General features: G+C 36.3%; 1 protein-coding gene across 1 annotated transcript in view; it reads right to left on the reverse strand.

Moving 5' to 3' along the window:
• The window catches only part of ZRANB3 (zinc finger RANBP2-type containing 3), a 50,009-nt gene that overhangs the window by 26,305 nt on the left and 2,179 nt on the right, over positions 1–21,525 (reverse strand). Inside the window, exon 2 of the mRNA XM_035556155.2 lies at positions 15,735–15,893. Within this exon, the coding sequence (XP_035412048.1) occupies positions 15,735–15,886 (152 nt within the window). The 5' untranslated portion in view covers positions 15,887–15,893. The remainder of the gene's footprint in view (positions 1–15,734; positions 15,894–21,525) is intronic.

Raw genomic sequence — 21,525 nt, forward strand, 5'->3', positions numbered from 1 at the left:
GGGGAAAAAAAAGCAGAAACAAACAGTAAATATAACATATAAACCAATACTTATAAATTGCTTGCTATAAATTTAAGTTATGGTTTTACCAAATCCAAAGGATTTCCTCTGTCACCAAATGAAAAAAAAAAAAAAAAAAGGTAGACTTCCCTTCTACAGCATCTTTGATATTAACTATAAATTTTGGTATAAATGCAAAAATAAGCACACCACTTACTCTACAATTTTATATTCAATTTATTAGTATAACTGAAGAACCTGCATTGTGAAAATGAATTGCTGCTTTGGTCTAGTGCTATATTAAATATAATCTTAAGAGACATTTTCAGCTTGACAAGTATATCTTCAGTTTTGTTGTCTTTCAGAAACAGCAATGGTTTCACTGCTTCACAATTTAAGACTGTTTATATGTCTGACTGATTTAGAAAAAGCTGATTTCCAGAACGACCTCATTTGTTTTGAAATAGAAACAGACACCTTCTCACCCCTTAATTGTACTAGCTAATCCATTAGAAAATGAACTCAATTTTTTTCCATTTTGGATCATTTAGTTAATGCTACTCCATTTAAAGACAATAATGACAAGTCTACAGGCAAAACTAGTAAATGCTTTACATTTTCTAAATATCAAATGCCATCTTTGATATAAATTTCTTATAGGTATTTTAAGTTGCCTTAATATTTACATTTCTTAATTCGTATAGGATCTAGGGAACTTAAGAGCTTCTAGCACACAGAAGAAGTTTCTTCATAAAATTTTTGAGACTAAACGAAGGACAAATGGGATTATTTGGTGGACATTTTGGTGTTCCATTAAATGGATAATGGCACAGCTTTCCAAACATCTGCCCTGAGCTATTTCACAAACTGAGCTCTTAGCTATTTCACAAACTTTTACCTCTGCTATTTTATAAGCTTATGCAAGCTGGAAAAAAATCCAAATAATAAAACCAAACAACAATAACAACAACAACCACAAGAAAAAGCACCAAACACAAAAACAAAAAAGCAAACAAAACCAACAACACCACAACAATAAAGCCTACCCAATTTGAAAGCATTATCTAAAGAATTAAGAAAGTTTGTACTAACTCTTGTAATTAGCAGATGAAATAACTACATTAAATTTGCACACCAACAAATTCAGAGGAAGCCAAATTCCAAGCAAAACCTGTGAACGTAATAAAGAGGAGTAGAAAAAAAAATCTACTCCCTATATGTCTTGCAGCAAGATGATTACTTAAATTCACTTTTTTTCCTGTAGCAACAGCAGACTGCGTAAAACTATAGGCTTTCAAAGAATTTTCTGACCAGAATCAACGCCGGGAGTTAAGAAGCAAGATCTAAAATAAGCTCAAAGTGTAAATTTCTGCAAGTTCAGAAGAAATGTCAGAGTTCAATAGCAATACCTGCTTGGGTTTCAGTTAAGTAATTGGCAATTAGATGAATCTTCCAGATATTGACTAATCTGGGAAGCTTTTCAAGCGCTGTATGATTTTCCAAATTTTCATAAAACGCAAAGTGGAAGAATAATTCCCAACATTTCTTACCAGTGCCACACAAACAGCATGGGCTTAGTCAAACCACTGGCAAATATAGCACGGGGTGGTGTTGCTTGAACAAATGGCAGCAATAGATTGACAGCTGTATGCAGTCCATCACTGTGCTTGAGGATTTATCTATGTTTACCGACAGGAAAGCACCAAGTCTCAGAAACATATTTCAAGCTCTAGAAGGGAACTGACTTCGCAGGCCACTCTGCTTATTTCCCCCCTGACTCAAGGGAAAAAAACAAGACTTCTGCCTTGGTTTTTGTCTTCTAATCCCCAGGAGCTTTCACTCATAGACACAAAATAGTCTTGATGAATTGCTCTGGATGAATTTCTTATCGTGTATTCCCACCCCCTGCATCTTCTGAGGAAACTGAAATTTATCCTACTCTTATGCCACATAACTAGACATGCACGCAGTGCACCATGCAACCCAAACGAAATGTTGCTTCTGTGAAAAAATTGGAGGCCTTCCAGGTCTCTGTATCTATAACCAAATTTAACACACCAAGATATAAAAATTCTGTATTTTGATAACCTTTTGAAGTAGCACAGAACTGCCTTTTTTTTGTGTTTGTATGTCAGGTACTTGGAAGTTCATGCAGCTACCCAACAGCACAACAGAAGCTCTCTTTTTGGCACAAACCCCAGCCACCTTACACTAACGATTAATGCCTGCAGCAGCACCGTCAGCTATGATCGTGGCCAATAACATACCTTTTGCCATGGGGCCAAAATGCATGGTTCTGGGGCAGACAACGTACAGAGGGACTTTCCAGACATGACGTGGGGGATAACAATTTGATATTCTGAGAAATGTGGTATACTGTCGTTTACTCATTCAACCTGACAGTACAGATTCAATGTCAACTAATTTCAACATTTTCTTTCAACTAACATAAGAGTAATTCAAAATATATCTTATATAACTTCAGTTTTTATAAATAACTATCTATGTGTAATAACTTTGTAACAACACTCCCCACTCCCCAACAACACCCCCAGCTTTAACCATATATATTTTCTGATTTTCAGATGTTTTTCACTTCACACTTGGTAGGGATGGACTGATAAAAGCAAAGAAAGAAAACATAACAAAATAAAACCACCAAATCTGCACAGATTTACAAAAAGGCAGGAAAAGAATATTTTTTAGTGGTAACTCATGTCTGTGGAGCCTTCATGTTTGTGATTTGCAGCCAGGTGAAGACATTTATTTGCAGACAACTAATACACAGTTGTAATTTTAAAATAATGTCAGGTTTGATTTTTTTTTCCATGTAATATTCTTAGTTAATTGCTTCAACTGTAGTTTAGAAAACAAATCATCTTTCCTGCAGATTCTTTAAGAGGCCAACCGCTTTCAGGAGATTAATAATTTTTTAAAAACGGTTTGAAGCCTGAAATCAGCTGGAATGTGCAACCACCTAATGTTGCAGGATTTTTTAAACTCCTTAAACAAATACAGAAAATGAGTAAGAAAATGAGTATACCAATCTGCTACAGAGCAGAGGCGTTGCAAGAATAAACCTAAAACACTCCTCAACAATACAGTATGTTTAATCCTAAAGAATAACAGAGCAAATATGTAAATACAGCAATATCCAAATGTATGTTGCATCTGAGCATCTGCTAGTAAGGAATTGTGTTAAAGAGAACAAGAACACAAATGTTCCTTGCCAACCTATACTGACAAATACAGTATTTCTCAGCATATCAACTTATATTTTAGTAGAGTTGTATAAATAATGAAACGTACATCATATCACTTTAGACATGCATCTTCTGTAGAGAGACAATAAATCTATGCTAACATGAGCCACATATTTTAAGAAACCAAAGTGAGAATATATAAGATCCTATTGTACTGGTTTTTGGCATATGTGAACCAACTACTTATACCTTCACTCTTTTTTTTTTTTTTTTTTCCAGAGTAACAAGCTAAAATGAAGAAATTCAGAATGATTTACGAATTGGTCTGACAATTAAAAGCTAAAGAGCAATCAAAATAAAAAGCCTTAAAAATATGTCAACCACTGGAACAGTTTTTTCCATTAAACATTTTTTTTCATTAGTTTACTGTAGCCACTTAAACTTTAGTGACTTGAATATCTGCAGAACAACAGGAAGTTGTCCTGTTTTGTTGTTTTCAATCATTTTCATGTTGTGCACATAGAATCTTCTGCTTTCATTAGCTTCAAATTAGTATGTCTTAAGTGAAACCTCTTATGTAGCAGAGACAAAAGTGCTGGCTTTAAAATATTTATAGAAACTCAGTTTTGTTGCTGGTAAATGAGTGGAAGCACAAAGTAACTGCCATCTTTTTATCCATCTAGTAACCACTCCTAAAAGGTAAACGTGGTAAAGTGATGAACATAGTTTTAACTTCCTTGATTCTGCAGCACAAGTACAAAGAGATTCCACAGAAACACCTATATGCTTAAAAGAGCTACAGAATTAAGGACGGCAGCAATTAGAATTCTCATCAATACTCTAAATTCTAGCATAAGAAAAGTTGCTATCGACACATTTCCACTCTCTAGCTAATCTAGATTTTATCGTATACTGATCTATTTCTACACCTACCAAAAGAGAACATTTTTTCACAGCGTGTTTCAAAAAAAATAATTTACTAGCATACTGGACATTATTATTTTTAACAAAGCATTATCCATATTTTAATTAGTGGAAACTTATCTGGTCACTCGTGCACATTTGTCCAGGCTACTGAAAAATGCAAATTGATTCACAACATAAATAAGCTTTACCTGAACTTTGCTAAGCTCCTACACTGTAAGGCTGACTCTAGGTTTTGCTTTTAACAATCCTTTTCATAGCCTCTTGACACTATTCACATTTCCAGCTGTGATTCTAATACTCAGCACCCTGCTGATTAGGAAGAGCTGGATCTGGTGCACTTCTTCCTGCTAGGCAGCTATTGATAAAGTTTCCTGAACAGCCCTGCAAAATCAAGCAACGTTAGTTGAGAAGTATTAGAATTCAATGGAAACCTAGAATGAATGTACATCGGGTAAAATAAACAGATATTAGAATGACAAAAGGAAAAAAAATCTTTGTTTTTTTGTTTGTTTCTTTTTTGGTGTTGTTTGTTTGTTAAATAAAGATATCATCACCTTTCAGGGGAGATGGAGAAATATAAACACCAATATATAACGTATTGATGAATACCACCCATCCAGAATACTGCGTAACATTTTGATCATCCACATCCCATTGTCTTCTGACAAATTCAAGCCAGAAGAGATGAAAGAAAGATCTACTAGAAAGATTAAAGGAAAACAAAGCTACCCTATTCTAGCTGAAACCAGGACACCATGGTAGGAGACACCAGAAGAGAAACAGTTTCTTCATCTCTGAAAGTAAAAGCTGAAATGGAACGCTTATTCCTCCCCTCCCTGTTCTGTAAATCCATGAAGAAGAAAAATTCCATGGGTAGAAAGTACAACAGTGTTGGTACATAAAATAATTGGCTTACTGATACATTTAAGCTAGAAATTAGAATGATGTTCTTAATCACACTAATAACAGTATCTGTAAGGAATCATGGGGCTAAAAAGTAATTAATTACAAGGTGGAACCCAAATTTTGCTAGGAATTAGTACAGTGTGGATCCTTCCAGCAGAGAAACTTCAGGACACAGGTGACCTCCAATTCTATGTTCCCATAATGACAGTACAGTTTCTGTTAACAGAATTACAAAAGATATGGTGCTTCTACATACAACTCACACCTTATTAAGTCTGAGTCTCTTTAAAAAAGTACTATAACTCAACAATAAATCCTCAAATATAGTTTTCCCCCATCCATTCTGCAGTAATCTGCAGTAAAATCAAAGGCAGAAGTGGGGAAACTGCTAAGCAGAGGAAAGATGCACAGCACTGGAGGCCAAAATTTTCTCTTCGTTACCTGAACATAACCCACACTGCTTATGAATCACAGTATTTTTGCTTTTGTTAGTATTATCAGAAGAGAAAGTATAGTAATTGCCACTTACAAACCTATCGAATTCTGCTGCAAATGCTTGTGGCTCAATAGTGATATTTGCTATTTAGTTAAGTACTAATTTTCTTCTCTCACCCAATGTTGAAATAGCTTTGTATTGGATTTTCATCCTATGCTCACAATCCATACACCTTTCAGTCATTTAAACATTTGACTAGACACATCACAGACCAGTGTGAATCAGGTGCACATAATTGTTTTTAACGCTCCATTTAGAGTATCTGAATGCGTTGGGTCCGCTGTTATGATACAGTTTGCAACGTGAATCACTGCTTTGATCCACACCATTCACATCCAAATCCCTGAAGTGCTACAGTTTCCAAATTGCTGATTTATGGTCAGCTAACTAACATTATCAGCACAACTGATGCAAGTTTTGACGTTATACACGCGATGAGTTTATGATACAGGTACAAGTTAATAAAACCAATATTAGTTGGTTTAGTTACCGGGGATGTTCAAGTTACTTTATGACTTGATGCACTTCAGAGCATTAAAACTCTGTAGTTTTCCCAGTTTTAGAAAAAGTCTTAAACATGCTTGCTTAACCTAGTTGGAACATAAGAGAAGTCCAACATTTGTTCTTTAATCTAAAGTAACATAAGATAGCTTATGTTACTGAGAGGGAAATCGTCAGGTGTCCCAGTTTATGATCACAGCAATTAGTTTTGAAACGTACAGAATTTCCCTATCATTATAGCCCAGATCATACAGAACTCATAAGATCCAATAGTCACATTAAACTGGTAAAAAGAAATACTTCACATTTTGCTTTACGTAACCTTAAAAATATGCAGCCTCTATTTATAACAAACTTCAGTATGTTCTATATTACTGCAGTCAGACAAGCTGCCAACATGAACATAAAGGTTTCATGCTGTCAAAGCAGAAGAAACAGATCTTCAGATACACTGAAGGGACAAATACGTATTTTTGTTTCACATATTTTGACTGCAAGAAGACAGACTTCTTGTTCTCTGAAGTTCAATTAGTCATTTCCTCTCAACTGGTAGTTACCCAATTTGAGCTTCATCATTCATATCCCATCTGTTCATATGACACCTTAATAATAGCTCTATCCAAGAATACAAATCAGAGCTATGATACGCAGTTCCACATCCTGTTATAAGCTCAGCCCACACGGTCAAAAGTTTCTGAAAACCAGGAAAAATCATTTGACATGCCTCAGTTACATTTCCCATCAGCAAAAAAGTCCAACCATGAAAAAAGTATCACAGTCAATGGTAAGTTCTCTGTTTCTTCCCCATTTCATTTCTAAATGTTTCCCTTCTTCAGTGAATCCTGTGGCTAGCACTTGAATCTCTGTCCATTTGTGAAGAAATTCTGCTATTTTTTCTTAACAGAAAATCTCATCAGAATCTCATTGTGGTGCACTGCACATGCTGCTATAAACTTCCTGATATTCTTGAGCCTTTCACAGGTGTAGGGTTAGCAGTGGGCTTTGGACACAGCTTTCCATGTATTTTCATAAACAGAAGGGAACCACACAGTCTGATTTCCACTAGGTTTTAACAACCCTTTCACTTCAAGATATATTAGCTTTAAAATAAAACTAAGAGAAAATATCCTGTAAGTGAACATGCACGCAAAGCAGAAAGAGCAAGAAACCTATTGCGTTGGCTCACCTCGAATGCACATAGGTCTGAAACCTTGTTGTAGATCCCCACACAAAAGAGAATACAAACATCTAAGGCTGTAATTTAAGTGACCACACAAAGCTGGATGAATCAGAACCCCAGAACCAGATATTCAAGAGTTAGCACACACTATCAAAACAGTCTTGTAAAGGTATCAAGCACCAAGCAAAAGTGCACTTAGAGAAGGAAGCAACCCCAAACCCACCTCTAAGAAAGCTCTGGTCAGGAAAGCTCTGCCAGGACAGAAGGGATAATTTTTCAAACCTCACAATGAACAGGAAAGCTTCTGGTTGTATTGATGTCAAGAAGACTGAACCAGCTTCGTAAAGAATAAGGAGAAACAGATCTTTAACACTGAATGCAGATGAGATTGGGGAAGCAGAACATTTAAATGAAAATCATTTCTATTTCTGTGTGTATGGGTTACATTCAAGTCATCCTTCTGAAATGGTGATATTTTAATATACCAAGTAAACAATGCAATTACAGTTTCTTACATTAATCGTGACTACTTCAGCAAGGTATCTCTGCAAAGACAAAATCTCATTTTGAATCTCATTCTTGGAAAAATACTGATTACCAACACACTGGAATGTGTGTGAGGTTTAACCTTACAATCTATATAAATTATATAGATTAAAAAGATAATATATTTAACCACGAATCCTAGTAAGTCACACGGTGCTACACGTTTTATGTAACTACAGAAATATTTTGCAATAATATTCTCCCTGAACTAGACAGTTCTGCCTCCTTATGCATCATGGATTAAAAGTTAATGGGGATATAAAAATCCAATATACTTATTGCTTGCTTCTGGGGATAATTTAACTTTTTGATTTATTTTCAACATCTGTTTATCCAGAAAGTATAGTTAGAGCTGCAGGTAGCTTTTTCAGAAAAAAATGCTTTACTTTTAGTTGCATTTTCCAACATAAACACTCAAAGCAGTAGCACTTGATTTCTTAAAACACTGAAAAATTTTGTTACTACTCAAACAAATTAAAGCTGTTTTTGTTAATGTAATCTTTAGAACATGTTGTACAGAGGAAGCTTGCGTCTTTCTTTCACTAGTGTGGGTGTCCTGATATTCTTGGGATTCTCACCTACTCATGTGAGTCAGTTTTATATAACGCTACAACATATAATTTACCTCCTACTCACAAGCCAACACTTTAGCACTAACATCTTCACCAAGGGTTATTTAAGGAATCTGAACTTAGTACATTTTTATATAAAACTGCGCAAGCAACCATTACATTTGTGTGTCAGTAATCACAGCACACAGTCCTAAAACTAGAACAAAGAGAGATGACTTCCTTGCAAAAATAATCAAGGTTGTTCCACCAGAAATAGAGCCCCAGAAGATTTAAGCTAGATGATGCCCTTGCTCTTGAATTACACTACGTATTTAAAAAACTAAATGAAAAAAACAACCCTCAAGCTAATGTAAGATGCAGCAAATTGCCCTATACGCAGTGTTACTGATTCTCTAAAGGAATATGGAGTAGAATGGTTGTGCCAAGTCTCATGCTTTTCTCCAGCACTCCTCAACCTACAACTGAATAAAACACCTAAAATGTTCCATGCTTATGAAGATTTGCAAGCTATGAGAGCACATTAGCCTACGTATTTCAGGATTTAAGCATGGGCAAGGATGTGTGGAATAACATATCAAAGTGGTCATGGTGAAGTTTAAGCTCAGAGACTTGGAATCACAGAATGGTTTGGGTTGGAAGGGACCTTAAAAATCATCCAGTTCCACCCCCTTGCTATGGGCAGGGACACCTCCCACCACACCAGGTTGCTCAAAGCCCCATCCAGCCTCCAGGGAGGGGGAATCCACAGCTTCTCTGGGCAACTCGTTCCAGTGCCTCACCACTCTCTGAGTAAAGAATTTCATCCTTAGGTCTAACCCAAATCTACCCTCTTTCAGCTTAAAACTGTTACCCCTTGTCCTAGAGATTCTAGAGGACCTGGCAAAAAGTCTCTCTCCATCTTTCTTATAAGCCCCCTCAGATACAAATCAGTTCACCAGCTGATTCATTGCAAGAAAAATTGACGTCAGTTAATTGCAACAGTTGGAATAACATCAACTAATTTCAACTACTAACAATGTAGGCTACAAGCTTTAACCTAGATATTAATTGGCATGATTGAAACATATGTAATCAACAGTAGCTCTTCCTTAGAATGCAGTCTAATGACTTTCAATGAAAATTAGTTACCTGTCATTACTTTACCAATAAAATTTGCTCTCCCATGTGACATTGCCTGCAGTGATGTGCACTGCAAAAGCTGCAGAACTAATCTCTTCAAATCTTCCTCCTTATTCCCATCTGATCTGAAGATATACAGCTAACAGAGATAGTTGTTGACAGCACTTAATGCTTCAAGTCACCAAGTATAAATTAAAATAAAAATGAAACATTCATAAAGATATTCATAGGCATGACTCAAAAAAAATAAAAAGAATATGAAAGGAATTTCATTTTGAAACATGCAAATTTAATTAATGTGGCATCTATCAAAGTCATCGTGAAAAAAGCAGAGAAAGTAAGATCTCCCAAAAGAAATGACGATTATCTTCACCCTTCCTATTTTGGAAATTCTTCTCTGTATGTTCAAGTCTGAACTCTCCATCTTAAAATCAAATCAATCAAAAGTTTAGCAACAAGAAATCAGGTTAACTCCAATCTCACAACAAAATTGATACTACAACATTTGCACTCCTTAACAGATATTGTATTTGGTAATTACGCCAACTCAACATCCTTACCTGCAGCACATAAGAATGACATTCATTATGCGCTCAGCAGTCAAAACTCTCATTCAGATTTCAAGCACGTTATTCTTACCCAAGTGGCCCAATATAAGTAAAACTTGAAGAAAAATTCTTCTTAAAAACGTTCTCCACAAATGTTAGTGTCAGGTACAACATACTGAGAATGATTAAATAGCTCCATAAAATGCACACTCTCCATGTCAACCACTTCTGTTAATTTATGCAATGAAAACATTAACCATTAATTCCTAAAGGCAGAAAAATTTAAGTTGCATGCAACTTACTTAAATGGAACTAAAAACTTCAGTCCACTAATACACTATCATGTTTTGAAGACATAATAAAAGAGGAAAATTGTAAGGCAAAACTCAACTGAAAATAACTATGCCACAGCTTCCACAAGAAAAATATTGAGAAGTACTTTTAGAGGACAGTCCAGAAGTACTCTGTAAAGTATTTTTGATAAGTGTTACTTTGAAACATGTAGCTGATGCTGAAAAAGAGACGGCTTTAGAAAACAGTAAAAAGCAGCTGGCCACACATTTAATCACAATACGGACTTGAGCAATCTATGACCTCTCAAACAAAGGACAGAAAAAACAGATGCAGACACTAACGCAAGTACATGCATCTAAGCTTAGTGTTTCAAAATGGAAATGGATGAAAATATTTTACTTCTCCAAAGTTTTTATGCATAACTACTAACAAAAATAAGAAACTGAAGCAAAGAAATGCACTGAAAAAGCAAATGAGGCAGTAATCATGGATCAAAAAGTAATAAAGATTAAAGCAAAGCAATGCAAAAGCTCTGGTAAAAAAAAAATACCAAACAAAAAGCAACAGTGGCAGTATACAGAAGGGGAAAGAAGAGATAACATAAAATACAGAATCAAATTCAGTAAAAATGATACAAATTAAGAATTAAAAGGAAAAATAATTAAACAAAACTAAAAGAGAGAAGGGTCTGCTGTTCTAGCAGTAATTAAAACGTGCATAGAAACAAGTGTAGACCAAACGTTTTCTCTTACTATATCAAATTCCAAAAACTAGGAATTTATCTCCATTACACTCTCAAACCATACGGAAATGATACCCTTCACGCTGCTCAATGGCTGATAGAGAAGAGTTAACCTGATTGAGGCTTCCTTGTTCAGATTCTAGACAAAGAAACCTGAACACAGCTAACCTCTCCCTCGTGTTCTGAAGAATTCTATAAAAAGGAACCCTTCCACCCCCAACCAATGTACCACACACACAGACTATAGCTTTATGTTCTGGCAGGTTGAATGAAATAGAACACAGCAGATTCAGAATAAGGACTTCTGAGAATTTGAGATTTCAAGGGAAAAAAATGTTAGTCTACTGGATGCTGCCACATCCAGATTCAATTTCCGTGCATTCTCTTCCCTTCTTATTACTGTCCTAGAAAGTTAAACAAAATTGTGCAGAAATTTGGCCAAGAATTTCGATATAACATGTATCAGGAATTCCTGACCCTACAAACTGCTATTCCATGACCAGGAATTTTTAAATTTCTATTTGTTTCCTGCCCAAGAGCTATAATTTCTACAATTCAACAACTAAAACCTCATCAGACTGTATATACTGTACCTTTCCTGTAAGGAACTGGAGCTAGAACCTTTTAGCCTTGTTCATAAGCCTTGAGAAAATTCTGATTTGAGCCTTTGCTTTTCTGGTCTACTCTGAGAGCCTGGGAGAAAGAAATTAATTTCTATGAAGACTGATAAAAGTTTTTGAGCCAAAAATATATTTTAATTTATGAAGAATTAACTAAGTGCTTCTCCTGTGTTGATTGGTACAGTTCAGAGACAAAGTCAATGGAAAATAAAAATACTATTTTGAATTGCAGCCAACTGACTTGCTATTATACTAGGTGACACTGTTCTATAATGAACTTGCTATCACAATGATTTTCTGTAGCCTATTATCCAAAACAACATTAAATAATATAACAATCTTTATTACATTATTAAATGACCTGCCTAATGAAACAAACACCTTTTCATTAAAAAAGATAGCTCTTAATGCCAGATATGAAGTCCCCATATCATGTTGCATCTTTATTACTGTAACTATACTCAAATAATTTTAAGCCATCATGTATAAGACACTAAATATCACATGCTTTAGAACACACAAGTTAACATATTACCTCTAAAACTTTTACAGGCAGCATTAAAAAGCAAAAATTATCTATGAATCACAACTGGAATAAAATATAGGTATTAGCGAAAGTATCAATAAGCATTTCAATATCTATAAAAACTTTTATTTTAAAAAATATTACCTGTCAGACAAAAGGAGTTACAATGGTAATGCACTTGTACCCATTGAACCATATACAACAAAGGGAGAAAAAAGCACAACAGGGAACTAGACTATCCTAGTTAAACTGTTTGAGCATGCAGTAACAACAGAAAAGCTTATTTCATACGTGGTAAACAACTCTTCTTTCTCATCCACAAGCAAGATAGCTTAAACACATTGTTCTGCCAACGTTTCTAGGAAAAAAAATCTGTATGTCCGAAGGCATCTTCTTCAGATATCGTCAACAAGGCAAGTAATGCTAAAAATGATGTTTGCAAATCACATGCTAGCAATTTTTATTATAAAACTTGGTAAAGTATTCAGCAATATGGTTTGTACATGTTAGCAGCAAGAGACATAACTCTAAAATAATAGCAAGCTTCTAACTTTTACAGTATATTTAGGTGAGTGAGCTGTCTATAATTAAAGTAAATAACATACATAAATATATATTTATGATGTTTTAAAAGTAAGCTAGCTTCCCTGGAAGAAAAGAACAAATAAAATAGCTTTCAGGTATGGAATTTGCATGCACATTGAATATTTCTTTTCTACACATTAATGTTTCAGGTTATGAATAAAGATTTCCATCCCTAGGTACCTCTTCCCAAATGCACTTCTGAAGAACAATCTCTAGTAAGGAATGAAGATAAGTAACTCTATGGCTTCTTAAGGCATTTCTGTCAGCTAAAAGGTATCTTACCATATTTTGAACTATACGGTCTTGTAGGCTCTATAATTACTGTATTTTTATTATTTCCTAGAAAAACTTTAGGCAGCATGTGTTGCTCTAGACAAAGCTTTTGGAGCATTTACTGAAAAATTTACTAAAAAAAAAAAAAACAGGATCTGTCTGCTTCTTCTCCTGCTTCCCTTTTACCATCGAATCAAAAGCACAAATCATAACAGCATATTTATCTTATCGTTAGGGAAACTATGGGGGAATTAATAGGTTAATCCCTGCCCCATTAGTGTCTCAGAGTGTGCATTTCATCCAAGATCATATTTTTTTTTGTTCTAATAAGTCCCTCTTTCATGCTGGGAGCTTGTCTAACCTAAGATAACACGAACTGAATGTCTACAGCCAGCAGTAGAGCACTTTCTCTACACCAGTTTCCTGCCCCTAGAGCAAAGCATGCATTAAGTGATGTCTGCACAGGGAGCGCACAGCCCGAGCGAGAGAAGAAAGACGAGCCCAGATGCACATATTGCTTACTTCAAGTCCTAGGTTTATATATTTTTAAAATTAGAAAAGACACTTCTATGGAAAAGCACCAGACCTTGCTAAAATATACCGATGGAAATAGTGAAAGAAGGCTTAAATCATTAAGGAGTACACAAAAGGGAGAGATTTGTGTGAGCCAAGGGCTGACACACTAATAAGAAAATTCAGCTACAAGCAGCAACACAGGCTCTTGTTCTGTTTTGGGACTAAAAAAAAAAATTAGATCTGCCTGAGCAAAAGACAGATTTTTAAAAAATACTGCTCAGGAAAGTTTGACATAACACATTTCACTTTATACAGAGGCTGGCTGGGAGCATGCATACTGTTCCTCAGTTTGACCCAGCTACTGGATAGAACTTGCCATGCCATGCCAGTGAATGAGATTTCTTGCACTCGTGACGAAAATACATTCATACCCATTTCATAGTAAAAACATCAGTGCCATATTACTCAATCTTTTGTTAATGACAGGCTTCAAGAAAACAAAAAAAGCAAAGCCCTTAATCGTAATTAAAACAGTCTCATTCCCTCTTTGACGGTCATTCCAAACCTTTCTACATACTTAGTGCAGGCAATTGTTTCTTTTCAAGGAAGAAGAAAGAAAAATTTAATTAAAATTTACAGTTAAACAGTTTCCTGAGGAACCTGTATATTACATGGTAGGCTGCAAAGGTTTATGCCACTTTCAAATACATCCATTAGCCTACACTAATTAACATCAAAGACAATAAATACATTTATATTCTTGTGTTATTTCACTGTTTGTGTATACAAATGCACCTCTATTACACACGATATAAACTTCACTTCTCCTTACTAGAATCAGATCAACTGAGATATAGTAGCCTAAGGCTTTGAATTTATTAGATTCAACTCAAATACAGACTTTGCCGTCTACTCTGTCCAAGTTTTAGTGATCCATTAAAACTGCATGCATTTACCCTCACAATTACACTGGGCAGCAGTGAAGTACCTCACATGACTGGTAGTCACAGAGAAGTTAATGACAACACAGCATAAAGCTTTTAAAATCCCAGGCTTTAAATTCAAGCTTGCACCTGAATGGCTGGACCCATCTTTCTACTCTGCTACCTACTCTGGCAGCCTAAAATAGATGGCTTACAAGACAGAAATATTACCATTACTGAAGTTTTTTGGCCAGATGAATAGAATTAAAGTGAAATACTTCAGAGAAAATTTGACTCGATCGGGAGTTCCATATAACTGCAGGGACTGATGAGAAACATTTCCTTTCCCATTTTTAATTTTTAGAGAAGGGCACGCACATTTCTTATCTCCTACAAAAGCATCACAAACAGTAGCAGGCAACCCTCTTAGGCCCAAAGCCTCTTGTATTGAGCAAGATGATGAGGTTATCAGAAACTAACTTCATCCTTCCTCACAACTTAAGCCCAAACCGTTTCTTTTGTGCTAGACCTCTAAGATGTCATTACATTCCAAAAGAACAGCATACAGCAGTTTCATAACTTTAGGCTGCAACTGCCTAGATATTCGAAAATTTATAAAGCAGAAATAGCATTTCCCTTCCCACTTCGTTATCCCTGTAACTCAGTAACATGCTCTTACTCAGCAAAATATTTACAGACTCTGCTGCATAAACTATTTTTCTGATTTATCAGGTACCTAATTGTCGAATGCCTTTTTTATCAGTTGCTGCACTTGCTAACCGAGCATTCTGCTAGTCTTCTGCTCTGCTGTTGCAGCTCAGTGAGTTCCAGAACACCCTGATTACATACCAGAATTGTACCAAGTTTAAAATAGAATACCACACAGATGCATCAAGATCTGTTAGTCATTCTCTTAACAGCTCTAACACGCCATTAAGAACTACAGAAGCAAATGTGAATCAACTTATTTTAAGAATTCTCCATTAACACGACAAAAAGGATGGTCCTGCTGATAGCAACCTCCTCTTATATGAGGAGATCTTTGATACTACAAGCCTCTTTTGCACTATTAAATATTTCTTCCTCCTCTGGAAGAAGAAGAAACACCTCATTATAAGCTATGTTATCCTACAGTTTGCAAAAAAAATCTGTAATATAACTCTCCTAAGTGTTGCTGTATTTGCATAGCTTTTGTAACCATTCATTATTGCTACCTAGAATAATTCTGTTTGGCACATGATAGAATAAGGATTTTACCTGCCACTTCTCTGAAGTGCAAATACGATGCCTTTCTCCTGAAAAGGAAGCAGTTTCTTTCTCAGTCTTTCAGGTAGAAAGGACAGCTTAGCATCAACATTTTCAGAATAAGAAGCTTCAAGCGTAGGTGTTTCCTGGAACATACAAGCCATGTTGAGCCTAGGGGAAACAAAACCAAAAAAGATATCTAACTTAAAAGAGAGGTCTGCAGCACATTACAGAATAAAGCTTCACAGAATAATGATAACTTGAAATACTTGATATCTAAATAAGTTACCCTTATAATAATAGCATTAGGTGGAAACGAAAAGGAAACGCTCAGACAAGGCAGTTGACTATTTCTTAAAGCTAACACAGGTTTTTACAAAAAAAAAAAACTGAACACTTGGCTTTTCACAGATGTCACATATGACAATTTAATTAACAGAAAACATATTGCAAATTAAGACCACCAGAATCACCATATTAATTAGTAACAATGAAGGTCAAAAAACCAAAAGCATGGTAACTTTTTTTTTACGGAGGACAAAGTCACAAAGTTGTTGTAATTCAATGTACATTGAATTTATTGATAAGGAACATCAATCTCCGCAAAATAACCCTCACCAAAAAAAAAAAAAAAGCCAACCAAAACATCCCCACATTTCAAACATCCTTCCCACTTCCGAAGTAGCACAACTTCATTTGTATTAGCATGGAAATAAAGAGCTAAACCAACTTGCCACACAGCAGCCTGCCTCAGTTTAGAATGAGAGACAGGCAGTAGAGCTTTGTACCTCTCTTTACAGCCAATAAGATCATGGCAACATGTGAGTATGGCTAGGGAGTTTTGCCCATGAGAAGTCAGTTGCAAGAAGAACCGTTCAGGAAAGGGGTGGAGGAAGAATGCTGTCTTCAACACCAAAAATGTCGCCAAGATCATTAGAGAAAGATGGTGAGATCTTGGCATCAGACTTGTTTCATTGTGTTTTATCAATACACTTTACTTTTCTTTTATAACAATGTCCTTGAAAACACATTACTTTTTTTTTTTCTTTTCTTCTAAAATTGATTCATTTTCATTTTTTCGCTTGTTTGGCTACAAGTGATCTCAGGTGGACCTGACCAGCATTGTTTAGGTGTACACAAGAAACCTAAAACAACAAAAGAAACTTTATTCCCTTCAGAAATAAAATCTTAAACCATATAATTAATCAATGCCAATTCTCATAATGTGCTTCAGACTAAAAATATGAACTCAATTCACTTTTGTCCAAGGGAACAGAGTTGGAGAAGAAATCCTAGCTTTTGTTCTCTTATAACTTCAAAAAAAGTGCTCAGTAGCAGTACACCAACTAAACGCGAGGAAAGGAACAAACCTTTACATCAAAGCATAGTGGAAAAGTCTTTAACCCCACACTGCCTAATTATCTTATTTTGGATTCACAGCCTGTATGAGGATTGGGACCTTAATTATGATGGGAACACAAAGTATCAGGCAAAATATGCCTCTTGTATTGTCAACAGTAGATATTGTACTACCAGGCTCTGTAACAAAATTCTATAAGAACATGTGGTACCCGGATTCTTTTCTATTGATATATTTCTGAAACAACTCAGAACAAGTCAGATACGAATTGGTGAGTATGATGAATGATTCTTCCTGTGAATTTAATGATTCATTATATTCACAGTAAGAAATGTACTGAGCTACATGGCCATTCACTTCAAAGATCTGCAGGACTAAACCATGTGGTTTTTATGCTGACTAGTTACATGGTAAGCCAGACCTGAGGACAATGCAGGTGGTTCAAGTAATCAACACAGTAAAGCAAGACTATGCAAAACAGAGGTTGCAGTAGTTTCCTTCTAATGTTCTGGGGTACTGGCAAGGAAAACAGATTGATTCAAAAGGAATTACATGCCACGGTGAAAGAGAACAGCACCTCTATTTTCCTAAAGAATTCCATTTATGATTTTTTAGCTACAAAACTTGATGTGTACTCTACCAATTGAAGTTACATTCTCTTCAGTGAACAGAATCTAGCTCTAACTGCACTGCGGCACAACCAAGTAACCCGCGGGAACGGTGTTAAGCCGAGGCAGGGGAAGTTTAGGCTGGACATCAGGAAGAGGTTCTTCACCGAGAGGGTGGTTGCACACTGGAACAGGCTCCCCAGTGAAGTAGTCACTGCACCAAGCCTGTCTGAATTTAAGAAGCGATTGGACTGTGCACTTAGTCACACGGTCTAAACTTTTGGGTAGACCTGTGCGGTGCCAGGAGTTGGACTCAATGATCCTTATGGGTCCCTTTCAACTCGGGATATTCTATGATTCTGTGATTCTACTTTAATAAGTAATGTAAATTGAAAGAGCTTGGGATTTTGTTCTGGCACAACTGTACCAACACCTCTATCTTCCAAGGGCCGTTACGTTACTAAACCTGAGAAATCTTTCCATTTGGCGAGGTGGGATGTCCCAAGCCACCAGACCTCCCTGGCATGGTGCGGCGAGACTCTGGCCGTGGTGCTGCATGACCCCACTGGGGATCCAGGAGTGGAACTCACGGACCCACTGCCGTAGCCACCTACCGCTGCTGAGCCAGCCATGTCCTGCCTTGTCCAAAAGCCAAGGCCGTCTTAAAATCGATCCAAAGAAAAAGGGAAAAGATCCAAGAAAAAAGGAAAAGGAGGGAGGACTAGAAAGAGCAGCAAAAAGAAGTTATTGGGAATTTGCCTTTCTGTAGCAAAAAAATCTGGTAGTACTGAAGTACTGTGGACAAAAACGTCTGTAAACAGACGTACACAAAAAGGGACCAGATTGTTCTGTAAACCCACTAAACCGTTTCACAACCCTTGAAAAACTGAGGATTTTGGTGTATCCTGTCACTGGCACCACTGGCCAGACTAATGGCATTCAGACTGAAAACGAGTAATTGCTTTTTTGGTTATCTGATGAATTATAGGCATACCTATCAAGAAACACATCACACTTAGAGAGCTGGAAAGAAAATGCTGGTAATATTGGGGAACTTCTGTCCGTACTTTCTTGGGCATCTTTTACCACTTACTTTACAACGAAGTGGTGGGTAACCACAGCTGTTTTGATGCGTCGTTCTGCTGGAGAATGGGGGAGGAAACAAGCAAGGACATCTGAATTGGAATTTAAGATTTCAAGCAACACTCAAGGTTGAGGTCTAAGGATTGTATTTACTATTGCTATGGATTTGGTTCTATTTTGTATCAGATTATCTAGCTACCACAGAATCTATTTTTAAGGACCATATTCTTGCTGATCGGTTATCCTTTGCGTAACATACAAAGCATGAAAGACATGGATGAGAACAATGGTCCAAACTGGAGTCACAGAGCTGTGTGTGCATGGACATATACTCATTTAAGGCCTTCTGTACGGTTATAGTTTCAACAGCTCACCTCCAAAAGGTGCAGCTTAAGGGTCTAGAACACCTGATGTCAATCACCAGCGGCGTACAAGTGATTCACCCAGCAATGAGAACTCCGTGGCAGTTATAGGGAAAGGAAATCTGTGTTTCTTTTGCAAAACAGACATACGGTGTCATCTGTCATCACACTATTCACCGTGGCTTTTTTCCCGTTTTTGCAAGTGGGATCTCTCTCGTATCCTTAAGGAAATGACATTCTTGTACCTTGGGTTCCTGGAACACTGAACAGCGGATAAAAGTGCTACAATCAGTATCAAGGCCCTTCTGTGGATGTCCATTGCTGAACATTGCTTAATGGAGAAGGGCATCCCTCTAGCTTGCTCTAAGCAATGCATTGCACAGACAAGAAGCTGTAAAACTCTGGTAAACACTCATTTCATCTCTCGGTTGAGCAAACAGAAATGTTTCGGCTCTAACTGTTGGGAAATCAATCATAATCACTTCAAGAGTTCTATTACAGTATTTTCCACAGACTGATTTTTTTTTCTTTAAAAGTTGATGAATGCACTTCAAGACTGCTGGCAAAAACAAACACAACATTCCTGTAGTGCCAGCCTTACCCGAGTATGCTGGATGACTGGTGGGCCGACAGACCCATTCAGTGCTCAGCTCCGTGATTCACCACCGAGCAACATCTCTGACTCACTTTCTGTGATGATTTTCCCTTTCTATACAGAAGCAGAGAAAATGAACACTTTCGATCGACTTGCTACACAGCTTGTGGTGAGTGACAATGTTAACATAACTAACCTCCTGTTGAATTAGATTATGACAAGATTCTTCTTCCGAAACCTTGAATAAAAAATGCAGTTTCATATGTATAAATCTGAATTAGAGAGAGAAAGCACATATAATTCTTTGGTATGTAGTAATGCTATTAAAAAATGCTTCTGGATCACAGTCACTAAATGAGTTAAAACCGACTTTGCAGTTCTATCTTAAGTACCAACAGCAACACAGAAAGCACTAGCTACCAAACGTGTACAAGCTTTTCTTTGTTGTTTTTTTTCCCCTAAGTGAATAATGAAATGAATGGTGAATAATTAAAGAGTAGGTAAATAATTAAAGAAATCCACATGCAGTGAATGCTATTGTAATAACAGCACCGTCCTATAGCTCTACCCCACATTTACAAATTATTGCAATTATTGTTAACATGAACTTCCTAATGATTATACAAAGAATCATATGCTGAAGACTTAAAAATCCCTGCCATGGTTTCTGAATAACACCAGCAGTGTTAAGAACCCACATTCAGCCAATACTCCTGCCTGTAGTACTATTCTGATATCCAAAGCTGCAGAAGACACTACGAAAGGCATATTGACCCTATGAAAGATTTATGCTGGGCATACAGAAAATAAAAATGAACAATGATGAAACAAGGCAGTGAAACAAATGAATTTCAGCAAATTGCCTTTTATTGATCTTTTAAAGTAATAATTAAACTGAAAATCAATGCCTTGTATATAATTACTTCGGTAGTGGTAGTCATTTGTATTTTGTTTTTAGACAGATGCATTATGAACAGCATCATAGTAATTTTATCGAATAATTTAAACAAACCAAAGCCTATTTTTAAGTCAGACAGTGTAGCAGAAACATCGCTGTACACTGAAAGGAAGACGGCCAGTTCACGCCTGTTGTTCTACCCATTGCAGATTCAGAAGCTCTAAGAACAGAAAGGATTAGTGCACACATTTTCTCTAATTGTTATTTTTTCCATTTGCTGGTGTGTCCCTAACATGTTGTAATATGCATCCTGACGACCCTCTCACATTTCTAGACCACGAAGTCTGGAACTTTAGTTTTCTTAGATAAAATAGACCTAAAAGGTTAGATGTGGGGATCAAGCTTTTCACTCAGAGGCTCATCGAGTAAACAGCAGCTACAGAAGCTTCATGACTAACAAATCAAAACCACAAAAACACTAAATGAAAATCCAAGCGTTCCTTCAAGTGTTTTGAAGGAACTCAAGGTTGAAGTGGCTGAATTACTAAAAATAGTAGCTATTCATCAAAAATGGCTTTAGTATCTCACGACTAGGGAGTGGTAAGTGATCACACTTTTTCAAAACAGTAATAACGCAGATCCATGGAATGACAACATGATTCATTTATAGGGAATAAAATCATTAAAAATTATGAAACGCAGAACTTGTGAACGTCAGGATAAGTCTTTCTCTACACAGGGGGTCAACATATCTTTTGTAAAGGCAAATCTTATCTTTCAAGTCTACTAAAGGCTGTTTTGAAGGGGGGTCTACAAGACCGCACATATAAACTGGCTGATGTAGTTGACTTCAAAATTAACCACGGAATAAATTTTATTAGCATATTTATACAGTAA

The sequence above is a fragment of the Cygnus atratus genome, chromosome 6 (genome assembly GCF_013377495.2).
Source record: "Cygnus atratus isolate AKBS03 ecotype Queensland, Australia chromosome 6, CAtr_DNAZoo_HiC_assembly, whole genome shotgun sequence".
In the NCBI taxonomy this organism is placed as follows: Eukaryota; Metazoa; Chordata; class Aves; order Anseriformes; family Anatidae; genus Cygnus; species Cygnus atratus.